This window comes from Hyla sarda, chromosome 2 (genome assembly GCF_029499605.1).
Source record: "Hyla sarda isolate aHylSar1 chromosome 2, aHylSar1.hap1, whole genome shotgun sequence".
Taxonomy (NCBI): Eukaryota; Metazoa; Chordata; class Amphibia; order Anura; family Hylidae; genus Hyla; species Hyla sarda.
In genome coordinates this window covers 483,635,826-483,661,180 of record NC_079190.1, presented here as the reverse complement: position 1 = coordinate 483,661,180, position 25,355 = coordinate 483,635,826, and the positions used below count along the sequence as shown (strand labels likewise).

The 25,355-nt window shown below is 43.5% G+C and overlaps 1 protein-coding gene across 6 annotated transcripts in view; it reads right to left on the bottom strand.

Annotated features, from left to right (window-relative positions):
* USP16 (ubiquitin specific peptidase 16) overlaps positions 1-25,355 on the bottom strand; it is a 49,813-nt gene that overhangs the window by 24,179 nt on the left and 279 nt on the right. For 2 of the 6 annotated variants that reach the window (XM_056559515.1, XM_056559520.1), the window contains exons 1-8: positions 25,207-25,343; positions 23,243-23,313; positions 15,147-15,319; positions 9,632-9,735; positions 8,730-8,839; positions 8,091-8,281; positions 6,084-6,176; positions 1,453-1,586 (exon numbers count right to left, since the gene is read on the bottom strand). In XM_056559515.1, the coding sequence (XP_056415490.1) occupies positions 1,453-1,586; positions 6,084-6,176; positions 8,091-8,281; positions 8,730-8,839; positions 9,632-9,735; positions 15,147-15,319; positions 23,243-23,294 (857 nt within the window). In that variant the 5' untranslated portion in view covers positions 23,295-23,313; positions 25,207-25,343. Of the gene's footprint in view, positions 1-1,452; positions 1,587-6,083; positions 6,177-8,090; positions 8,282-8,729; positions 8,840-9,631; positions 9,736-15,146; positions 15,320-16,131; positions 16,339-23,242; positions 23,314-25,206; positions 25,344-25,355 lie in introns of those variants that run through there. The other 4 variants (XM_056559516.1, XM_056559517.1, XM_056559514.1 and 1 more) reach the window with 4 other exon arrangements.

Genomic DNA, 25,355 nt, shown 5'->3' with positions numbered 1-25,355 from the left:
ATATAGAGAGGGAACAAGCTGAAGTGGGAATACCCCTTTAAAATGGGTTATGGAGGATTAGAAAACCAGTGTCACCATTGTCCTCAGGTGGGGTGTTGTATTGTAGCTCAATTTCATTGCAGTAAAGGGGGCCAAATTGTAATACCACACCCAACCTGAGGACAGGGGTGGTGCTGTTTTTGTAAGAAATCAGCTCTGTTTCTGGATAAGCCCTTTTAACTATTGATTCTGGTAACCTACAATTCCCTGCACTCCCCTATAATGAAAAGACTTGTGAACGTGCTTAGTATCGCACTTACTGGATCACATATACGGTAATATATGGTGTGTGTGTGTGTGTGTATATATATATATATATATATATATATATATATATATATATATATATGTATGTGTGTGTATGTATATGTGCATATGTGCATATATGCATATATATATATATATATATATATATATATATACACACACACACACAGTGATCCCTCAACTTACAATGGCCTCAACATACATTAATTTCAACATACAATGGTCTTTTCTGGACCAATGTAACTTGAAACCAGACTCAACATACAATGTACAGACAGTCCAGATCTGTGAAACATGTCAATAGCTGGAAGAACCGACCAATCAGAATGGACATTCAATGGTCAAAGCATATGCATTGACTGGTGTCTGGTAGCGCCCTCTACAGTACAGGGAGGTATTACATATTCTGTACTCTTTACCTGTACCAGGGTTACCTGCACTTTTGGACACAGGTGAGGGCGGCTCCATGTTACTTTTTTAGGACACTGTGTACTGTACAGGACCCTGAAGAATCTCCTGTCCTCTACATAGGCCATTGTTTCCCAAGCAGGGTGCCCCCAGCTGTTTCAAAACTACAACTCCCAGCATGCCCGGACAGCCTTTGGCTGTCCGGGCATGCTGGGAGTTGTAGTTTTGCAACAGCTGGAGGCTCACTGCTTGGGAAACACTGACATTGACAGTGATTTACAGCTCCAAGCAGATCTTTCTTACTTTTATATGTAAGGATTTTCTTTATCTGTATTAGTTAACTACTTTTCTTTAATCCTCACTTTTTCCTATTTTTGGATGACATTTTGGGGCTTCAGAACCAATTACCAGGTTTCCATAGAGTTCTGGTCTCAACATACAATGGTTTCAACATACAATGGTTGTCCTGGAACCGATTAATATTGTAACTTGAGGGACTACTGTATGTATGTGTGTGTGTGTGTGTATGTATATATATATATATATAAGATCTATATATATGGTAAATGGTAATAACGGGAGAATAATAATGCATTAAAATACAATGTGTAATGCGGATTTCTATACTATTCAGGATCTCTCAATAGCCCAATTACACATATACTATAATATCAGATATCTTCATATCTGAGGTTAGCGGTGAAACGTCTGTAAGTTGCATTCCTGGCACATACTCACTTTTTACAGACCTGAGAGAAGAGCTCTTTAGGGGTCACAACCCCTTTTTTAGTCTCCTGCATCTCAGTTAGGAACTGCCACATGGCCAAAGTCAGGGGCCCCGGCTGCTGCTCCAGCTTCACTTCTCGGCACTGCTGAAAAACACAAAATACCCAAATGAATAACATTTCATATAGGACTTCTGTGCCCTATTATGTAGCTCCTGACATACAGATTAAGCCAGTGTTTCCCAAACAGGGTGCCTCCAGCTGTTGCAAAACAACAACTCCCAGCATGCTCAGTGTTTTCATAAGACTTCATTCACCCAACAAAGGGCTTAAGAGTTTGGCTTCTATGGAGTAGTGTAGTAGACTAGGCTATTTTCCCATAGAAAGGAAAACACATATATCATGTATTATAATATATTCTTTTCCCATAGCAGCAAATGGGTGACATCACACTGTATGCTTGTAATGTGGATACACTGCAGGTTTTATATTATATATATATATATATATATATATATATACATACACTCACTGCAGGCCTGTTTTATTTTATTATATATATATATATATATATATATATATATATATATATATATATATATATATATACACATATATACACACACACACACACACACGCATATATATATATATACACATATATACACACACACACACACACACACAGCAGGGGTGTGGAAATTTTATAAAAAACTACTTGTCCACGGGACTAAAATGGAGCAAAATCTACTTGTCCCTCCTGACGATCCACTTGTCCGGACCAATTTTCGCTTTTACGCTCTGATTTTTTCCTCCTCGCCCTATAATAGCCATAACTACCTACTATAATGATACCTTTTAATTATTCCATAACATATTCTCTGAACCAAAAAAATATATATATTAAGGGAAGTGAAATTGAAATAGTAAAAGATAATTTAGCAGATTTGGCGGTTTTCTTTTCTGCGCCATTTACCTTGTGGTTGAGGTAACATGTTAGTTTTATACTTTAGGCCGCCTGATTACAGCGATACCAGATTTGTATCGTTTACGTCATGTTTTACTAATTCTGAACTTTTTAAACCCCTTAAGGACTCAGCCCATTTGGATCTTAAGGACTCGGACAATTTTATTTTTACGTTTTCGTTTTTTACTCCTCCCCTTCAAAAAATCATAACTTTTATATTTTCATCCACAGACTAGTATGAGGGCTTGTTTTTTGCGCGACCAGTTGTGATGCCTCACAACTCAGCTATAAGCATATATGCCATTCAGGAGCCTAAAAAGCTGAGAGAAATTCCTACCTAGTTTTTTTATGGCATATCTGCACCCTCGTGTACTGTGCAGTCAGACAGTATACAGTGGCACGGGCATCCTCAACTATTATACAGGAGGAGTAATACAATAGTACAGTAGACTTTATGTACATTGCAAAGGGCTCAGTCTGTTGGGCACTAAGGGGGCTGTGTATATACCTGGTCCACTTATTCCTAAATTAGGATGACCATAAGAGGTACAGCACTGACTGTGGTGTAATACGTACGTACATTGCGTAGTGTACCGCCGCAGTGCTGCACCTACAAGATATCTTATGACAGGGGGAGGAGACAGCAGTGCAGCTGGACAGACGGACTGCGAGCACACACAGCATGACTAGTATCCGAATCCTGAGCTTCGCCACGCTCTGGACATTGGGTAAGCTGGGACAAATAACAGACAGAGGGATCTGTTCTGCGGTGTGGGAGTGCGCAGAATTACCAGGACCCTCTGGTATAACGTGTAAGCGCCTGCCCCCACTGGCGACATACTCAATACCGCCAGCAGTTTTCCAACAAGTCCTGTCGGACCCATGAGATCTCAATCCTAATGCAGCTCTCTACCGTAGTGCATGGTATAGTGCCCCAAACCTATCTAATGCAGGTCAGATAAGTGGAAAACTATTTTTTTTTAATCAGCTAGTGCCAAAAAGTTACACAAATTTGTAAATTACTTTTTAAATATCTTAATCCTTCCAGTACTTATCAGCTGCTGTATGCTCCAGAGGAAGTTCTTTTATTTTTTAATTTCCTTTCTGTCTGAACACAGTGCTCTCTGCTGACACCTGTGTGTCAGGAACTGTCCAGAGCAGGATAGGTTTGCTATGGGGATTTGATCATACTCTGGACAGTTCCTGACATGGACAGAGGTGTCAGCAGAGAGCACTGTGATCAGACAGAAAGGAAATTCAAAAAGAAAAAGAACTTCCTGTGGAGCAAAGAGAAGCTGTTAAGTACTAGGCATAGCTGCAGGGATAGCTGCAGACACCTAAGTCAAAGACGAGCCAGTCAAGGTGAAAACCAAAAACTTCTGGAAAAAGAGAGATGGGAAGCGTCCATGGAGAGGCTTGGTGCAGAAGATCGGAACACAAAAGCAGTAAGCTCCAAAAACCACTGTCCCAGGGGCACAGCGTGAGTACCCGGGGAGAATAGCAGACTCAGCGTAAAACACTGATTCTGAAGAGTGGGAAAGAACCACATCCACACATCTGCCAAAATTGGCCCGATCTGCGTAATGCGGTAGACTGGCATGTCCCCCATCCCCGGAGTACATGGACCCGAAGGAGGAGACCGAAAGTAAGGAACATCCCAGAAACTGCCGACATGGAAACTGGGGGCTCCTGAGACACCTGGAGGTTCCCCACCTGTAGGGGGAGCAAACCCAAAATTCACAAAACGCTCCGGTAAACACACTTCCAAGTAGAGACCAGAAGGGCAACACAGGAAGACCGCCCGACAAGGGGATCGCGGAGAAGTCTGGGCACTACACATGCCCGAGACCGCAACAATCACTAAGGTACGAAGAACCAGGAGGGCCAACCTAGAAATAAGGCATGCCACAGAAGTCAAGGAGAGAGTGCTTAATACAAGGAGGCTAACCGGTCTTGGACCCCAGTGGACCGGGCGGACCAGAGTACTCCAAAGCAACATCTCGTCAGAACAGGAAGAGAGGGGGAAACAAAAGAGAACCCAGCAGGAATTCCCAGGTACCGGGCAAAAGGTTACTCCAAAAGACTGTTGTGTAGGAGAAGTGCAACTGATATTGTCAGTGCCCTTCCAGGGAGATTGCGCCAAGGGAGGAGGAGAGCCACCGCAGGACACAAACAACAGACGGTGGCTAGACCGGCTGTCGCTGAGCCAAACCTGATTGCATAAACTCCTCCTAAAGAGGAAAGAGCCTTGGCTGAATCCAAGAATGCGGAGGAGAGGCAGGCTGCAATCGCGGGCTGTAAGCACACAAACATAGCCATCAAAAAACTCTTCTGAGTGTTCTCAGCAAAAAAACAAGGGCCAAGCCAGGCACCCCACCCAGCAACAGACAAGGTACTGGGTGGACGCAGCCCCCCGGAACCCTGCGAAAACCAAAGCCATGGAGTAGCCAATTGTGGCCCCAGAGAGATCTGAATTCTGGACCATGGAGCTGGTGAAGATACAAGACATGACTACGAATGCAAAGTAGTAGCACACGCAGCAACCAACAGCGTTGGGAGGAACACCCTGGACCCTCCAAAAAAAAAAAAAAAAAAAAGAGAGGGGGCAGAAGGTGCATCAACGGAGCCACCCTGGCCATTGTCTAAGGCAACAGAGCAGGTGCCTGAACCACCCTGCACAGGAACCCAGGAAGAAACCTGGAGGCATAAGGGGGGGGGGGGCTACAAAGCAGACTGTGTTGTCCTGTGTACCTACAATGACCCTCGTCCAGATTACTTCCACCAGCAGAGAGCTACAGGAAACCCCAGCCATGCACGCCACCGCCCAGAGATGGGAGACCGACTGGCGGAAACCGTGCAGACAAAAGTCTGGCTTAATGAGTACACCTCTGGGGGCAGGTGAAAAGGGGACAGAAGCCAGATAGGCGATTAGTGTGCCCCTTTGTTGGATGTGGGAGGGCGGGGATGCCTAAGAGCCATGAACAGAAACCCCGCCACCCTGGAAGATCGGCGTAGGCTGAGGAGCCGTAGATTGTATCCTCGTCGCCCTGTATAGGGTCCATAGGACACGACAGGTCACTTCTTCGGACACCGTGCACTCGCAGTGTGGTACCGGAACTCCAGCCGCAGATACATCTGTCAGGCGCTCTGAAGGCAGCGCCGCCAGAGCAGGGAGAGAGTCTCCCAACAGTTGACCCCCAGATTCCCACTCTGAACTCTGGAAGAAGAGGAGTGGAGATACCTTCCACCATTATGGCTCCCGCCGGCCAGCACAGCGCCGGGGGAGCAGAGAGCCACGACAAGTGGGGGGGGAGGGGGGGGAAATAAAAAAAAAACCTAACTAAACATCCCTTACTAGAAAATAATTTAAAAAAAAACAGGTCTGGAGAGCACCAGACCTGTGTCTTGCCTCCTAACACTAGCTAAAAGGAATTACCTCACCTCTCTTATTTCCCTAGTGTCAGCGCCTCCTAGTGGCAAGAGCATCCCCCAATGAAGAGCGACCGAGAAAAAGAATTGCACCCTATATTTTAAAGGTACAGAGAACTACACAGAACGACTAAAAGACAGTGATGTTGCTTGAATTGCAATAGATCCGTCTCTCTATGGAATAAGGACATGTCAGGAGAGAGGACATATATATAAACTATGACTGGAGGAGACGCTGATACACTTACCGGCTGGGCATCGGGCATTTGTATTTGTACAGTTTTCCCTGGATTTTTCACTTCATTTAGAAGCTCTCGTAATGCAGGCGTCTGGGATAAGTTCTTAAATAAAAGAAATAAACAATGGCATTATTCTTTCTGGTACTAAAGGAACAGTCCAGGGAAACTTAATACAATGTGCTATGTCTAAGGAAGGGCGCTTAGTGTCTACTGTCTTATAAATCAGTTCATTATACACATAGTGAACAACAAGCTCCTGGTAGTGATGGCTGCAGAAAAGTCTGGATGTTCCTTTACATTTATGTCTATACAGAGGTTTAAAGCTTCGGTATTTTCAAACTTTAAAGGGGTACTCCCGTGGAAAACTATTTTTTTTAATCAATTGGTGCCAGAAAGTTAAACAGATATGTAAATTACTTCTATTAAAAAATCTTAAAAATCCTTCCAGTACATATTAGCTGCTGAATACTACAGAGGAAATTCTTTTCTTTTTGGAACACAGTGCTCTCTGCTGACATCATGACCACAGTGCTCTCTGCTGACATCTCTGTCCATTTTAGGAACTGTCCAGAGCAGCATATATTTGCCATGGGGATTTTCTCCTACTCTGGACAGTTCTTAAAATGGACAGAGGTGTCAGCAGAGAGCACTGTGGTCATGATGTCAGCAGAGAGCTCTGTGTTCCAAAAAGAAAAGAATTTCCTCTGTAGTATTCAGCAGCTAATATGTACTGGAAGGATTTTTAAGATTTTTTAATAGAAGTCATTTACTTATCTGCTTAACTTTCTGGCACCAATTGATTAAAAAAAAAAAAAATTGTAAAAAAAGTTTCACACGGGAGTACCCCTTTAATTCCCAGCTTAAAAAAGGAGTATCCTTATTTCAGTAAATTAACCCCAATCCACAGGATGCGGGATAACTAACAGATAAGGGGGGGGGGCACTGGAAACCCTTCCACTTTCAAGAGTATAGGCCAATCAGGGTGCCTGCTGCTGTTGCAAAACTACAACTCCCAGCATGCCCGGACCTACAACTCCCAGCACCCTGGTTGGAAAACAGAGCTCTAGGAGCGTCTGCACATTAATCTGCTAGTGATTCTATATGCACTTGCTGAAATCAGAATAAAGGTGCATTCACATCACGTCTCTGAGATCCAGCTGGGGAATTTCAAGACTGGTCGCTCCCAGCAGGGCCAGCGCCAAATCTCATTCATTTAAGTCTAATTTTTGCCCCGTATCCGGTTTTGCGGATGGACAGACTTTTTTTAGTCCGGCCACAAAACTAGATACGGGGCAAAAATGAGCCCATCGGAGTCACTATCTGACTCTGATCGGCGCATTTAAAGGGGTACTCTGATCGCAAGGGGTCCCGCCGCTGGGGACCCCGTGAACTTGCACGCGGCACCCCAGTTAAGATCAGTCCCCGGAGCATGTTTGCTCCGGGTCTGATTACCGGCGACCACAGGGCGGGCGGCGTGTGACGTCACGCCTCTGCCCCTCAATGCAAGCCTATGGGAGGGGGCGTGACACCCGTCACGCCGCCTCCCACATTGGGGGGCGGAGCATGACATCACACGGGGGCGTGACATCACACACCGCCCGCCCTGTGGTCGCCGGTAATCAGACCCGGAGCGAACATGCTCCAGGGACTGATTTTAACTGGGGTGCTGCATGCAAGATCATGGGGGTCCCCAGCGGTGGGACCCCCGCGATCAGGCATCTTATCTTTGGATAGGGGATAAGAAGTCTAAGCGCCGGAGTACCCCTTTAAATGAATGAGATACAGCAGCCGGATCTGCTACATTTGCATAAAAAGAAAGTTTCGGCTAAATAAGACCTTCATCAAACCGTACAAAAGGCCATGTAAGTCTAAGGCTAAGTTCACACGGGGAGAACACCCCCAAATCAATCTAAAATCGATGGTCTGTCCTAAGGATATGGCGTCAGTATAAAACAATTCTGTACGGATGTAAAGACAAGATAGTGGAGCTTAAACAGTCACTATAAGGACACCTACCTGCATGATGGCATTAAAGAAGCAGGTGTTTCCCAGGTTACTGAGCCCTTTCACGGTGACCTCTTTGCTGTCATTTAGGGTGCTGGTTGTTTTCTCCACTTTAGTCATTGACTTTTGGGAGTCTTCACTAGTTTGAGGCGTTTCCTTCTCTGGAAGGTTTACATTATTGCATAGAACTTGATCTTCTTCACCTTTAATTAAAAAAAATGAATTAAAATAATAATAAAATGAAAATAATGAATTATCATCATTAATTAAATTATTACCATTAAATTATTATTATTACTTATAGGAGAAAACCATTATTACGTTTATAAAACGCATTACAGGTTTCCATTTCTAGGCCAGATCTGCCGTTGGACGCATTGTAGAGAGCTGTGTGCTTGTCCTACTTGTGCTATGTCCACATTACGTTTATCATGTACATCTGGTGCATAGGTCGGTTAAAGGGCTCCATTTAATGTCATAAGGCATCGGTATTCGCACACTAAAGTAAACAGTAAAGTCACAGATATTGCACAGTATACAGTCATGGTCGTATATGTTGGCACCCCCAAGGCAGTCCAGGCATGCTGGGAGTTGTTTTGCCACAGCTGGAGGCACACTGGTTGGGAAACACTGACTTTGGATGCAACAAACCTTTGTCACTGGTCCTGATACGGAACTTGGACTTTTTCTGGATGTATTCCACCAGCTGTCGGAGTGGCCCAGAGCTGTTGTAGTCGACTTGGTCATCGCACAGGTAGCACCTGCCAGAATTATTTTTTTTTTATTAAAAAAAAAGTATTAGGAATATTAGGATATATAAAATATGCAATGGCTACAACTATAAACCTAAAAAACAGACACATACCATTCTGTATTATGGTGATCTAAACCCTGAAGTCAAAGGGCAGCAGCAAAAATAAGCACGTGTGAAATGTCCCTATGGGTCCGTTCACACGGGCGGTTTACCTGCGGAATCTGCAGGATTGACATCAATGGGTGAGCAGAAAATCCGCAATAGAGGCAGATTTGCAGATTTTCTGACCCATTGAAGTAAATGGTAGCAAAGGCCGCTGCAGATTTTCCACAGCAAATCTGCTGCAGAAATTCTGCAAGTAATCCACACGTGTGAACATACCCTAATAAGAGGCCAAGACTTCTGCTCTATCCCTCCTCTATGCTTTACAATGCAATGCTGCTCGTTTACACCGATTATTAGGACTGGAAGCTGCCACACAATCTATCATAAGCAAAATATGGCTGGGTTCACATCAGCCTTGTGGAGCTCCATTACATCAGCTGAAAATCTGAACAACGGGGTTGGGTCAGAGGGTATCATAACGGACATAAAGGGAACCCGACAGGTCCCATTCACTTAGAATAAGGTCCGTCAGGGTTTCCGCTAGATGTGCGTTATTTTGCATGTTTTAGCGGCGAAAAAAAGAACTGACATGCAGGTTTTTTTTCTGTGCTAAAGTCCCCTGGAAAAAAAAAATTTTAGTTAATTTAAAAAAAAAAAAAAAAAAAAAAAAGAAGAGGAAGATTTTGTTACTTACCATACATTCCAATCTCCAACGCTGAGCACCAGGCAGTGCGGCTCTGATCTGGGGGTGTTATAATGTTTCAGTGCATGCTGCTTCTCTGAATTTCGGCCGCAGCCCTGCAAAAATATACAATATGATGTCAACTGTATTGTCACTAGTGTAAAACTGGTGAATGTGCTTGTGTGGGTTTGTATTAACACCTTGGGAATGCAGGGCGTACGCGTATGCCCCCGTTCCCAAATCCTTGAGTACTCAGGGCATACCTGTACAACCGGGTCTACTTAACGGGGTTTGACTCCTTAACGACACAGGACGTATATTTACGTCCTCCGCCAGCTCCCGCGATATGCCGCAGGGTCAAGCGGTGTCCCCGCGTCATATCGGGTCAGTCCCGGCGGCTGTCAACGGCCGGGACCCGCGGCTAATACAGGACATCACCGATCGCGGTGATGCCCTGTATTAACCCTTCAGACGCGGCGATCAAAGCTGACCGCCGCGTCTAAAGTGAAAGTATCTCCGCTGCTCAGTCGGGCTGTTCGGAACCGCTGCGGTGAAATCGCGGCGTCCCAAACAGCTTACAGGACACCGGGAGGGCCCTTACCTGCCTTCTCGGTGTCCGATCGACAAATGACTGCTCAGTGCCTGAGATCCAGACAGGAACAGTCAAGCGCCGATAATGCGGATCACAGGCGTGTTAAAAAAAAAGTAAAAAGAAAAGTGTTAATAAAAGGTCATTTAACCCCTTCCCTAATAAAAGTTTGAATCACCCCCCTTTTCCCATAAAAAAAATAAAAATAAACATATGTGGTATCGCCGCGTGCGTAAATGCTATAAAAATCTACCATTAATTAAACCGCAAGGTCAATGGTGTACGCGCAAAAAAATTCAAAAGTCCAAAAAAGCGTATTTTTGGTCACTTTTTATACCATTAAAAAATGAATAAAAAGTGATAAAAAAGTCCGATCAAAACAAATCGTACCGATAAAATTGGCGCAAAAAATGAGTCCTCATACCGCCCTGTACGTGGAAAAATAAAAAAGTTATAGGGGTCAGAAGATGACATTTTTAAACGTATAAATTTTCCTGCATGTAGTTATGATTTTTTCCAGAAGTGCGACAAAATTAAATCTATATAAGTAGGGTATCATTTTAACTGTATGGACCTACAGAATAATGATAAGGTGTAATTTTTACCGAAATATGCACTGCGTAGAAACGGAGGCCCCCAAAATTTACAAAATGGCGTTTTTTCTTCGATTTTGTCGCACAATGACTTTTTTTTTCCGTTTCGCCGTGAATTTTTGGGTAAAATGACTAATGTCACTGCAAAGTAGAATTGGCGACGCAAAAAATAAGCCATAATATGGATTTTTAGGTGGAAAATTTAAAGTGTTATGATTTTTAAAAGGTAAGGAGGAAAAAAGGGGTTAAACCTTTCTCACAGAGAACTCTTAAAACCCAGTGGGTCCCGACTGCTATCAGCAGCCGGGACCCAGGGTTAATGCTGGGCACCGCCGATCGGGCCGATGCCTAGCATTAACCCTTTAGCCACCACGATCAAATTGATCTCGGCATCTAAAACAAAACCAAAAGGTATCCCGACATAATTGTGATGTCCCGATCAGCTTAATGGACGACAGGATGGTCCTCACCTGCCTCCTTGTCATCTGATTGGCGATCTGCTGCTCCATGCCTGCTCAGGCTAGAGCAGCAGAGCACCGAGAACACTGATCAATGCTATGCTATGGCATAGCATTGATCAGTGTAAGCAATCAGAAGATTGCATGTTGTAGCCCCCAGTAGGTGCTACAAAAAAAAAAAAAAATTAAAAATTTAAAGTGTAAAAAAAAAAAAAGTTAATTAAAAAGTTAATTACCCCTTCCCTATTAAAAGTTTAAATCACCCCCTTTCTCATTTTCTTAAATAAAATAATGTAATAAAAAATTTAAATCATATGTGGTACCACCGTGTGTGGAAATGTCCGAACTATTAAAATCTAAGGTTAGCTAAACAGCACGGTCGATGGCGTACACGTAAAAAAATACCAAAGTCCAAAATTGTGCATTATTGGTCACTTCATATACCATAAAAATATTAATAAACAGCGATCAAAAAGTCCCATCCAAACAAAAATGGTACCGATAAAAACTATAGACCACAACACAAAAAATGAGCCTCATATATCCCCATACGCAAAAAAATAAAAAGTTATAGGGGTCAGAAGATGACAATTTTAAACATACTAATTTTAGTGCATGTATTTAGGATTTTTTTTAAAAGTAGTTAAATAAAATAAAACCTACATAAATTAGGTATCCTTGTAACCGTATGGACCTACAGAATAAAGAGAAGGTGTAATTTTTTACCAAAAAGTGCTCTGCGTAGATATGGAACCCCCCCAAAGTTGCAAAATAATGCGATTTTTTTTTTTGTTTTTTTTATTTCATCCCACAGTTTTCTTTTTTTTTTTTGTGTGTTTCGCCACAGATTATGTTATAAAATAAGTGATGTCATTACAAAGTACAATTGGTGAAGCAAAAAAAAGCCATTATATGGGTCTGTAGGTGCAAAATTGAACGCGTTATGATTTTTAGAAGGGGAGGACCAAGCCCATTTTCACCTTAAGGACCAGGCCAATTTTATTTTAGCATTTTCGTTTTTTCCTCTTTTTAAAATCCATTACTCTTTCATATTTCATCTACAGACGCATATAAGGGCTTGTTTTTTGTGTGACCAATTGTACTTTGTAATGAAATCTCTCATTTTACCATAAAATGTACGGCGAACTAAAAAAAAATATTTTTTTAGGGAGAAAATTTAAATGAAAGCCACAATTTTGCACATTTTGGAGGGCTTCATTTTCACACTGTACCCTTTACGGTAAAAATGACTTGTGTTCTTTATTCTGTGGGTCCATACGATTAAAAGGATACCCATGGCTAGATACTTTTATATTTTTGTACCGCTTAAAAAAAATATAAAACTTTTTGTACAAAATCAGTAATCTAAAATCGCCCTATTTTGACCACCTATAACTTTTTCATTTTTCCGTATATAGGGCATACCGCCCTATATACGGAAAAATGAAAAAGTTATAGGTGGTCAAAATAGGGCGATTTTAGATTACTGATTTTGTACAAAAAGTTTTAGATTTTTTGCGCCGTCATCTAAACTTTTTATCGATATCACATTTGCATATAGAAAACTTATATAATTTTTTATAAATTTTTTAATAAAATGTGACAAAAAAAAAACAGCATTTTTGGACTTTTTAATTTTTTTTTTTATGTTTACGCCGTTCACCGTACAGGATCATTAACATTATATTTTTATAGTTCGGACAGTTACACACGCGGCGATACCAAATATGTTTATAAAGAAAAATTACGCTTTTTGGGGGTAAAATTTTTATTTTTATTTGAGGAGGGGTTTTTTAATTTTTTTTTATTTTTTTTAAATTTTTCACCTTTTTTTACACTTATGTCCCCATTTGATTGCTAATACTGTTCAGTGCTATGCATAGGACATAGCACTGATCAGTATTATCGGGTATCTTCTGTTCTGGTCTGCTCGATCTCAGACCAGAGCAAGAGACGCCGGGAGATGGACGGAGGCAGGTGAGGAGACCTCCATCCGCCATTACAGATGATCGGATCGCCGCGGCAGCGCTGCAGGTGATCCGATCATCTATTTTATTATGCGCATTGCCGCAGATGCCGTGATCTGTACAGATCATGGCATCTGAGGGGTTAATGGCGGACATCCGCACGATCGCGGGTGTCGGCCATTACTGGCTGCTGATAGCAGCAGGAACCTGCCGTGTATGACACGAGCACCACTCCGAAACTCGCGGTCATACACAGGACATAAATGTACGTCCTGGTGCACGAAGTACTGCCAAACCAGGACGTACATTTACGTCCGTTGTCATTAAGGGGTTAAGGTGAAAATGGGCTGAGTCCTTAAGGGGTTATAGGGGTACTCAGGTGGAAAAAAATTGTTTTTTTCATATCAACTGGTTAAACAGATTTGTAAATTACTTCTATTAAAACATCTTAATCCTCCCAGTACTTATCAGCTGCTGTATGCTCCAAAGGAAGTTGTGTAGTTCTTTCCAGTCTGACCACAGTGCTCTCTGCTGACACCTCTGTCAATGTGAGCACCGGTCAAGAGTAGGAGCAAATCCCCATAGCAAACCTCTCCTGCAGTGGACAGTTCCTGACATGGACAGAGATGTCAGTAGAGAGCACTGTCTGTGGTCAGACAGAAAAGAAAAACACAACTTCCTCTGGAGCATAAAGCATCTGATAAGTACTGGAAGGATTCATATTTTTTAATAAGTAATTCACAAATCTGTTTGATTTTCTGACACTAGTTGATTTGAATAAAAAAATAAAAAGTTTTCCCCCAGAGTACCCCTTTAAGTCAAGAGATCACTTCAGAGGTCAGACAAAACAGAATTTAGGAGAATTGTATGACCCCTCTGTGGCATAAGCCTTCTGTATGGCCATCTTTCTATGTAATTAAAGGGGTACTCTGGTGGAAAAAAATTTTTTTTTAAGGTCTTTATAAGTGAACTGGTGCCAGAAAGTTGAACAGATTTGTAAATGACTTCTATTAAAAAATCTTTACCCTTCCAGTACTTTTTAGCAGCTCTATGCTACAGACGAAATTCTGTTCTTTTTGAATTTCTTTTTGGTCTTGTCCACAGTGCTCTCTGCTGACACCTCTGTCCGTGTCAGGAACTGTCCAGAGCAGCATAGGTTTGCAATGGGGATTTTCTCCCGCTCTGGACAGTTCCTGATACGGACATCAGGTGTCAACAGAGAGCACTGTGGACAAGACAAAAAAGGAAATTAAAAAAAGAACAAAAATTTCCTCTGTAGCATACAGCTGCTAAAAAGTACAGGAAGGGTAAAGATGTTTTAATTGAAGTAATTTACAAATCTGTTTAACTAAAGTTCATAAAAAAATAAAAAATAAAATAAAACTTTTAAACAGGTTGTCCAGATTTAGAAAGAAAAAAAAAAAAAACAGCACCACACTTGTCCTAAGGTTGGGTGTGGTATTGCAGCTTGGTTTCAAAAAAACAAATTGAGCCAAGTTGTAATACCACATGCAACCTGAAGATGGGTGTGGCACTATTTTTTGGGAAAAAAAAGCTCTGTTTTTATAATCCTCAAGAGAAAACAACCCTTGTCCATATATAGGGGTTCTTTTGATCAGGCCCTCTTTAGGAGTCAGAAAAGACTACACCAGTGTTTCCCAACCAGGATGCCTCCAGCTGTTGCAAAACTACAACTCCCAGCATGCCCGGACAGCCTTTGGCTGTCCGGGCATGCTGGGAGTTGTAGTTTTGCAACAGCTGGAGGCATCCTTATTGGGAAACAGTGGCCTATGCAGACAACGCTTCTGTCAGGTACCGGGGAAGGCCATTAATGGAACTAAACCAATCATGCTGATGACTAAAATATACAAGTGACCCCTCCAACCCCAAAATATACAAGTCGGGACCCCTCCATCTTACCCTGTGGCCGCACTTCAGACAGATCCACACAAGGTCTCCTTCCTCATCCTCGGAGCCCGCCTTCTCCTTGCCCTCCATATGGCAGTCCTGACAGACATCCCACTCCACATTCACCAGGGCCTTCTTCACCGCGCCTTCCTTCACGCCCTTTTGGATGTGCTTGCACGTCGTCTCTGAAAGGCAAAATCCTCATTAAAGAGGTAATCCAGGGAAAAAAAATTTATTTATATCAACTGGCTTCAGAAAGTTAAACAGATTTGTAAATTACTTCTATTAAAAAATCTTAATCCTTTAATTATCAGCTGCTGAAGTCGAGTTGTTTTCTGTCTGGCAACAGTGCTCTCTGCTGACATCTCTGCTTGTCTCGGGAACTGCACAGAGTAGAAGAGGTTTGCTATGGGGATTTGCTTCTAAACTGGGCGGTTCCCGAGACACGTGTCATCAGAGAGCACTTAGACAGAAAAGAACAACTCAACTTCAGCAGCTCATAAGTACTAAAAGGATTAAGATTTTTTAATAGACGTAATTTACAAATCTGTTTAACTTTCTGGAGCCAGTTGATCTATATCAAAAAAAAGTTTTTTCCTGGATAACCCCTTTAAGTAAAAAAAAAAAAAAATGGAGAAAAAGATGCCTCGTGTGAATACGGCTTTATTTTCCCAAACATTGTAAGGCTAATGGGGGAGATTTATTAAAACCTGTCCAGAGGAAAAGTTGCCTGAGTTGCCCATAGCAACCAATCAGCTCACTACTTTCATTTTTAACAAGGCCTCTGCAAAATGTAAGAAGAGATCTGATTGGTTGCTATGGGCAACGGAGCAACGTTTCCTCTGCACAAGTTTTGATAAATCTTCCTTTATGTTTATTCGGAGGAATTTCGGTGCAGAATTCCGTGGAAGAACGCTGCCAGAAGTTCCGCCGAAATTTCCCAATTCAGACAGCAGAATTTCAATGGCGGGCATAGCGCCGCAGGAATTCCGCTTACCGCCAAAATAGAAGACTAGTCTTCTATTTTGTTGAATTCTGTAATGGAATCCCATTGAAGTCGTTGGGTTCAAATTTTGGCGGAATTCTGTAATCCGAAAACCAAGAAATTATGTTGCAATTCCGTTCAGCAATTCGCCGTGTGGGGGGGAAGAAAAAAAAAGAAAACTATGAAAATGAAGCGGGTCATCGAAAAACACAATATAAAGAAAGTTTACAACTCATTGGGGGAAAGTCGTCAAAACTTGTGCAGAGGAAAAGTTGACCAGTTGCCCATAGCAACCAATCAGCTTTTTTCTTTCATTTTTGAAAAGGCCTCTAAATATGAAAGCATCTGATTGGTTGCTATGGGCAACTGGTCAACTTTTCCTCAGCACAGGTCTGGAGGCGTTTTGGGCCTTTACACAGAGCAAAATTTCACCTTTTGCAATGCTGCAATTTTTATGAATTTTATTGATATTTTTGTTTTCATTTTTGTTGTGTGACACATGTAGCTTTTTTTTACCATGTAAAACTGGAGAAGATCAATTCGTTTTCTAGGTCTTTCTTTTAGATAAACTCAAGAGGAAGATTAAAAAGTTTGCCACAAATTTTTCCATATTCAGTTCAAAGCAGTTTTATTTATATATTTTATTTACTTATTTATTTAAAATATTTATTATTTCCTTTTTGTTATGTGACACATGCAGCTTTTTTTATTACCGTATTTTTCGCCATAGAAGACGCACCCAATTTTAAAGAGTGAAAATCTAGGGAAAAAAAAAAAAAAAAAAAAAGATTCTGAACCTTCAACCTGCGGACCTCCAGATATTGCAAAACTACAACTCCCAGCAAGCCCGGACAGCCGTTGGCTGTCCGGGCATGCCAGGAGTTGTAGTTTTGCAACATCTGGAGGTCCGCAGGTTGAAAACCACTGGTATAGGAGGTAATACTCACGTGTCCCCGCCGCTCCAGACCAGTCACCGCTGCCTTGGATGTCGCCCTCCATCGCTCTCCGTCACCGCCATCACGTCGCTACGCACGCCGCTCCTATTGGCTGACGGCGACGACGTGATGACGACGAAGGAGAGCGCCGGCCATGCAGGGGATCCCAGCACGGAGCAGACACCGAGGAGGCAGGTAAGGTCCCTCCCGGTGTCCAGTAAGCTGTTCGGGACGCCGCGATTTCACTGCGGTGGTCCCGAACAGCCCGACTGAGCAGCCGGGTTAGTGTCACTTTCGCTTTAGACGCAGCTTTGATCGCTGCGTCTGAAGGGTTAATACAGGGCATCACAGCGATCGGTGATGTCCTGTATTAGCTGCAGGTCCCGGCCGTTGATAGCCGCAGGGACCTCCACGATAGGACAGGTTTTAATGTGTATTTGCCGTATAAGACGCACCAACTCCCCCCCCCCCCCCCCCCCCCCCAGTTTTGGGGAAGAAAAAGTGCATCTTATATGGTGAAAAATACGGTACTTATTAAAACAGGAGCAGATATAAATTAATATTTTAGATTTTTTTGGTTAACATTCAAAAAGCAGGTTAAAAAAAATAAATATATATATATATATATAAAGTTTTTAATAAAAAAATGTTTCCATATTCTGTTTAAAGGGAATCTGTCATCAGTGTCCCCCGCAGTAACCGTTGGTACAGGCGGGTTGTGCGGGTGACACTGATTATAACAATACTTACCTACCCTAGATCTGTGGTCCCGTTTATCTGGAGCCTGTACCAATGGGTTAGGGCGGGTGACACTGATGACAGTTTCCTTCTAAATGGGCAGAGGCAGATAAACTAAAATAAGGCTTTTGTTCCTGCTGCTATAGCAACATCATACATTATGATTGCTATTGAAAAGGAGGTAGATGAGTACCTCGAAACGCGTCTAGCCTCCACCACCTGTACCCCAGTATTGGCAAACTCGACATCATCCATGGGACTGCAAACAGTATATGAAAGCACGTTCCCGGGATTGCACATATCCCGCCTGCCAGCAAACATGCCCGGTAACCTCCCTCCAAGACATTGCTGATAAGAGGCACACTGTGCCAAACCCCTAAACCTACTCAAACTTTCCCCATGCCGCCGGGGTAGAGTGGTCCACATTTGAGGGGTCTCCAGCGCTGCACAGCTCCATGCACCCAGAGGATTACAAATAACAGACTATCTATATCCCACTCACTAATCTCTATCCCTGTGCCGTCAAGTAGCGTGGGACACATATAAGGAACCTCCAGCGCCGCAGAGCGCACTGAATTCACTCACTTACCGCCACGCTGCCACGCGCGAGCCACACGGAGACATCGCTGCTCAGATCACAAGACATTGTATTCCACCCGGCATAGCACAATCCCTGTGCATGCACCTATAGCGCTACCTATTTGCCTAACTGGGATACCACCACCTATTACTTACATTTTATGCCTATTTTATTTTTATTTTCTATTTTATGTACATCTACTACTAGTCTTATCGTGGTAAGTCCCATGTAAGGGCCCTACAAAGGACACCACAAAAAAATATCACTATTGTTGTATTAATAAATTGTTCTAATTTAATTTAACTCACTGGATCCACATATATATATATATATATATATATATATATATATATATATATACACACACACATATACACAGTGGTCCCTCAAGTTACAATATTAATTGGTTCCAGGACGGCCATTGTATGTTGAAACCATTGTATGTTGAGACCAGAACTCTATGGAAACCTGGTAATTGGTTCTAAAGGCACCAAAATGTCATCCAAAAATAGGAAAAAATGAGGATTAAAGAAAAATAAGTAGATAACTAATAAAGATAAAGCAAATCCTTTCATATAAAAGTAAGAAAGATCTGCTGGGAGATGTAAATCACTGTCTAAGTCAGTGTTTCCCAAGCAGGGAGCCTCCAGCTGTTGCAAAACTACAACTCCCAGCATGCCCGGACAGCCGAAGGCTGTCCGGGCATGATGGGAGTTGTGGTTTTGCAACAGCTGGGGGCACCCGGCTTGGGAAACACTGGTCTATGTAAAGAACAGGAGATTCTTCAGGGTCCTGTACAGTACACGCAATGTCCTAAAAAAGTAACATGGAGTCGCCCTCACCTGGTGTCCAAAGGAGCAGGTAACCCTGGTACGGGTAAAGTGTACAGAAGAACATGTAACACCTCCCTGTACTGTAGGGGGCGCTACCAGACATCAGTCAGTGCATACGCTTCAGGAATACAGGGGTGTTACCAGTGAAATGTCCATTCTGATTGGTCAGATCTTCCGGCCATTGACACGTTTCACAGATCTGGACTGTCTGTACATTGTATGATGAAACTATTGTATGTTGAGGCCATTGTAAGTTGAGGGATCACTGTATTTATATCATATGTTTTTATACACCTATACATGGGTTTTAATCAAGCCCAGACTTGGGGAAAGCGTACCCCCACTACAACATCATACATTACACAATGTACACGGATTTGGCATCGATATCCAAATACTTTAAAGTATCACTTTCCAAAGTTTTGATCGGTCGGGGGCTGAGTACGAAGAACGAGTCAGGAGAAGTGCGCGGCATCGCTGTTCACTCACTGGCCTGTACTGATCTTTGTCTCCCTGCTCTATTATAAGTCTATGGAGCAGCGAGACAACGATTGCTATGAGCCGGGGAGTGAACTGCGATGCGGCACACATTTTCCGTCTGGTTCTCATGATCAGTGGGGGTCTCAGCATTGATATCCCTGTGACATGCCAAAACTTTGTCTAAGTGACAGTGACCCTTTCAAGCAGTTGGATATCAATGCCGGATACGTTTACATTGTGTAATGTATAATGTTGCTATAGCAGCAAGAACAAAGGCCTTATTTTAGTTTTAACAGTTTCCCCCCTCCCTTAGCTCTAGGTATATGGAGGATGGCTTTCCAACGACGGGAAATCGTATCGGTAAGGGTAGGGTCACACGAGCCCTATTTTTCTGCTGCATATTTTCCTACCCATTGAAGTCATTGAGTATCAAAATCAGCTGGAAAAAATACGCTGCAAAATACGTGTGACCCTACCCTGAAGGTGCAAAAGCAGGTCAGCGGTATTAGGGATACAACGATCACCCCCGGCAGTTTTATGTCTGTGGTAACCTACATCCTGCGTGACAGGAACATTTTAATACCCTTTTCTGGTTTAATTTTTTAATTTGAATTATTTTTACATTTTACTTAAATGGGTACTCCAGCGCTAAGACATCTTATCCCCTATCCAAAGGATAGGGGATAAGATGCCTGATCGCAGGGGTCCCGCCGCTGGGGACCCCCGTGATCTTCCACGCCGCACCCCGTTACAATCAGTCCCCGGAGCGTGTTCGCTCCGGGGACTGATTACTGGCGATCATGGGGACGGAGCATAGTGGTGTCACGGCCATGCCCCCGTGTTACGTCACGCTCCGCCCCCTCAATGCAAGCCTATGGGAGGGGGCGTGACAGCTGTCACGCCCCTCCAATAGAATTGCATTGAGGGGGCGGAGCCGTGACGTCACTATGCTCCGTCCTCGTGGTCGAGATGGACTCAGCCTGAGGACCTCCAGCGGTTCCGGAAGCCGCTAAAAGTGGGTGCTGCATGGTAGATCCCAGGGGTCCCCAGCAGCGGGACCCCGGCAATCTGATATCTTATCCCCTATCCTTTGGATAGGAGATAAGATGTCTAGGGGCGGAGTATCCCTTTAAAAAAATAATAATGAGGCTTCTGTCACACTGCTGTTGTGACATGGCAGTGTGACGTCCATTGGGGAACCCGGGGAGAATAGCGGGAGGAAAAATTACATCATGAAAAGTTTTTCCCTCCCGCTACTCCCATCAGAAAACAACGGCGCTCGAAGGACCCCATAATAGTAAATGGGATCTGTCCGGACATCTTGATTCAAAAAATCAAAATCAAAAATAACATCCGTTAAGGCTATCACGCCCCCTGCCATAGACTTGCATTGAAGGGGCGGGGTGTGACATCATGAGGGGGTGGGGGCTATGACGTCAAGAGCTCCCGGCGCTGGCTCCAGCATTCGGAACAGTTTGTTCCAAATGCTGAGCAGCAGAGTACCTTTAATAGTAAATGCCTTTTTGGGGGCAGATTTTGTATATAGATATATACCGTAATCCCAAAAAACACAACTCCCATATACACTTTCAGCTGATAACATTAAAGGGGTTCTCCGGTGCTTAGATATCTTATCCCCTATCCTTTGGATAGGGGATAAGATGCCTGATTGCGGGAGTCCCGCCGCTGGGGACCCCCGTGATCTTGCACGCGGCACCCCGTTTGTAATCAGTCCCCGGAGCGTGTTCTCTCCGGGTCTGATTACCGGCGACTACAGGGCGGGCGGCGTGTGACGTCACTGCTCCGCCCCCATGTGATGTCACGCTCCGCCCCTCAATGCAAGTCTATGGGAGAGGGCGTGACAGCTGTCAGGCTCCCTCCCTTAGGCTTGCACTGATATCATGTATATCATGAGTCAGGTGAGGACATGACGGGGGCCCGCGGTTCAGGTCCACATCAAAAATGGGAGATGCCTGCTGCTATCAGCAGCTGACATCTGCCTGTAATGCCGGACATTGGAGATTGCTCCGATGTCCATCATTTAACTGGTTAACCACCATACGCAGCAGCCCCCTGCTAATTCTTGTAGCTGGGGGCCGGCGCTAATAGCAAACATGCGGCGATCGCCGATGCTCCCTGGTGGTCCAGTGGGGTGGATTGCCCCCCTGCAGCGCAATTGAGGTGGGGGGGGGGGATTCACTGTAGAGGTAGCCGGGTGAGCTTACCTCTGCATCATTTGTGTCCGTGGCTCTTCATTTGATTGAGCTTGGCTGAAGCAGGCTCAACCAAATGAGCACAGATCACACAGATCAATGGAGTTCTATCATATTCCATTGATCTGTATGAGAAATCCAATGATTCCTCCTGAAAGTCCCCTATGGGGACTAATAACGTATATAAAAAAAAATACAAAAATAAAAAAGTTAATAAAAGTTTAAAAAACACACACATTAACCCCTTCCATATTAAAAGTTTACGTTCAATAGTTTTTTATTGTACGTTAGGAACAAATATCAAGCAATGAGCAGTCACAGCTGCCGTATGGTACAACACAGAGTGCAAGATACACAGTCAGCTGTAACAATTGTAGACATATTTTTTGCAAGAAGAACAGAAACAAACAAAATTACACCAACGGGCGTAAACTTAGATTTGTATAACCCCAAAGTCTTCGTCCTTTGTCGGTAAAAGGAATGTCAGAAGGGTTTGAATGGGGGTATCATCAACCTTAAAAAAGGTATACTTTGGACGTACTAAGTTTGATCATCTGTCAATATCTAAATGTTTATGTGTCGACCTGAGTATAGTAGTAGCGGATGGTAATCATGTAAGGTAAGTCAGTCAGTGACCTTATTCCCCAATCAAGTATAGCTATAAAAGTTAGGGCTATTAGTATTCAGCATCTCGTCACGGAGGAGGTATGAAATGTCTAGACCTCTCCCAAGCACACCACCGTTTTGAGAATTTCAACATTTGTCCCGAACCTCTGGCTATGATATATTCAAAGGAGTGTTATTTATCTTTGCTATAATCAGGTCAGTGGTTCCAATGACTAGTTAAGGCAAGCTTAGCTATTATACAAATAATACAAAATAAATCTCTATCAACCGGTGGGATAGATTGCAGGTTCATAAAGAGTAACATAGATTCCGGCAGCCAAGCCCCATATTAAAAGTTTAAATCACCCTCATTTTCCCATTTTCCATATAAACAATATGAATTAATAAAAATAAACATATTTGGTATCGCCACGTGTGTAATTGTCCCAACTATTAAATTATTATGTTTCTGATCCTGCACCGTGAATGACGTAAACGCAAAAAAAATTCCAAATGCAAAAATTACTGTTTTGGTCACAACACATCCCAGGAAAAAAGTAATAAAATTTAAAAATAAAAAAATAAAAAAAAACTATATAAAAAAAAAAAAAAAAATAAGTGGGCGAGGCAATACATTTTCAGTTTTCGGTTTGGGCCAAAATTTTCCTTTTGGTGCATCCCTAAAAAACAAACAAATATATTCCTTGGATAGACACATTCGTGACCAGCTTTACCCACCTGTCTCCACAGACTCCTGGACAGGCAGGTTCTTTCCTCTCTTCTTCGCCATTTTCCCGTTTTAACACTACCTATAAAAGAAAATCATTATTCGTCATTATTGCTGAACAGCAGAAACAACCTGGCATTAACCTGGCATGACTTGAGGGGATTATTCTTGAGGATACAGGATAGGGCAGTGGTCTCCAACCTGCGGACATACAGATGTTGCAAAACTACAACTTCCAGCATGCCCGGACAGCCAACGGCTGTCCGGGCATGCTGGGAGTTGTAGTCTTGCAACATCTGGAGGTCCGCAGGTTGAAGACCACTGGGATAGGGGGGGTCTAACCTCCAAGGTCCTCAGCTAATTAGCAGAATTAAGGGGATGGGGCAACCCTGCAAGTCACTGTATACACAGGGGCTCGTCTGATGTAAAACTACAACTCCCAGCATGCCCGGACAGCCAAAGGCTTTTCAGTACAAGTTACCAGGCCTGGTACTGCAGCTTTACATGAATAGGTTTGAGCTGTACTACCAGGCACAGCCACCTATACCACTGTTTTCCAACCAGTGTTCCTCCAGCTGTTGCAAAACTACAACTCCCAGAATGTTTGGAAAGCTTTTAGCTGCCCAGGCATTCTGGGAGTTGTAGTTTTCCAATGGCTGAATGCACACTGGTAGAGAAACATTGGTACAGGCGGCTGTGCCTGGTAGTACAGCTCAAACCTATTCATGTAAAGCTGCAGTACCAGGCCTGGCAACTTGTACTTGGCTGTCCGGGCATGCTGGGAGTTGTAGTTTTACAACAGCTGTAGGCACTCTGGTTTGGTAACACTGTTCTGGACAGTGTTGAGAACAAGTTTAGCAACATGTGCTGGATGAGAGATTTCAGCTCTGAAGCCTGCAGAATGGTAAACACTGATGCTGCGACCCAGGAGATAATGATTGCCTATAGATGCCAATTATGAACGCACCGAAAGGGAAATTATGGTACGAGACCGAAAATTTGGGCTGTGCTTGACCGAAACCCAAATAACATATATTCGAAGGGAAATTGGCATCAGAAATGTGGTTTACTGTATTTGTTTTGATTCAAAATGGATTTAGCCTCCCTTGAATTTAGTGGATGACCCTGCACCATTTTATTAGCACCAGGGAGTCATTAGGAGGCGACACGTCAGGGCAGTAAGTACATTGTTCTGGCAATAATAATACATTTAAAGCAACTCCAACTGGTGTAACACTACAACTCCCAGCATGCCCTGACCACCTTCCCCTAGACTAGTGATCCCCAAGATGAGGCTCTCCAGCTGTTGCAACACTACAACTCCCAGCATGCCCCTGACCACCTTCCCCTAGACTAGTGATCCCCAAGATGAGGCTCTTCAGCTGTTTCAACACTACAACTCCCAGCATGCCCCTGACCACCTTCCCCTAGACTAGTGATCCCCAAGATGAGGCTCTTCAGCTGTTTCAACACTACAACTCCCAGCATGCCCCTGACCACCTTCCCCTAGACTAGTGATGGCCAAGATGAGGCTCTTCAGCTGTTTCAACACTACAACTCCCAGCATGCCCTGACCACCTTCTTTCCCCTAGACTAGTGATGCCCAATATGAGACTCTCCAGCTGTTTCAACACTACAACTCCCAGCATGCCCCTGACCACCTTCCCCTAGACTAGTGATGGCCAAGATGAGGCTCTCCAACTGGTATAACACTACAACTCCCAGTATGCCCTGACCACCTTCCCCTAGACTAGTGATGGCCAAGATGAGGCTCTCAAGCTGTTGAAACACTACAACTCCCAGCATGCCAAGACCATCTTTTCCTAGACTAGTGAACCAAAAGATGAGGCTCTCCAGCTGTTGCAACACTACAACTCCCAGCATGCCCTGACAGCCCCCGGCTGTCAGGGCATGCTGGGAGTTGTAGTGTTGCAATAGCTAGAGATGACGTATTTAGAGGACAGTGACCACTTACCTCAGCAGTTATGTCCGAACATATGGCAGTCCCAGGGCCAAGGACTTACAAGCAAAGAACATCTGGCACCGCTGCTATAAACTACAAAAGTATTATACCTCGGGCATGCGCAGTGCGAAGCGGCCTGTCAGCTCTCGCCCACGTGTCGC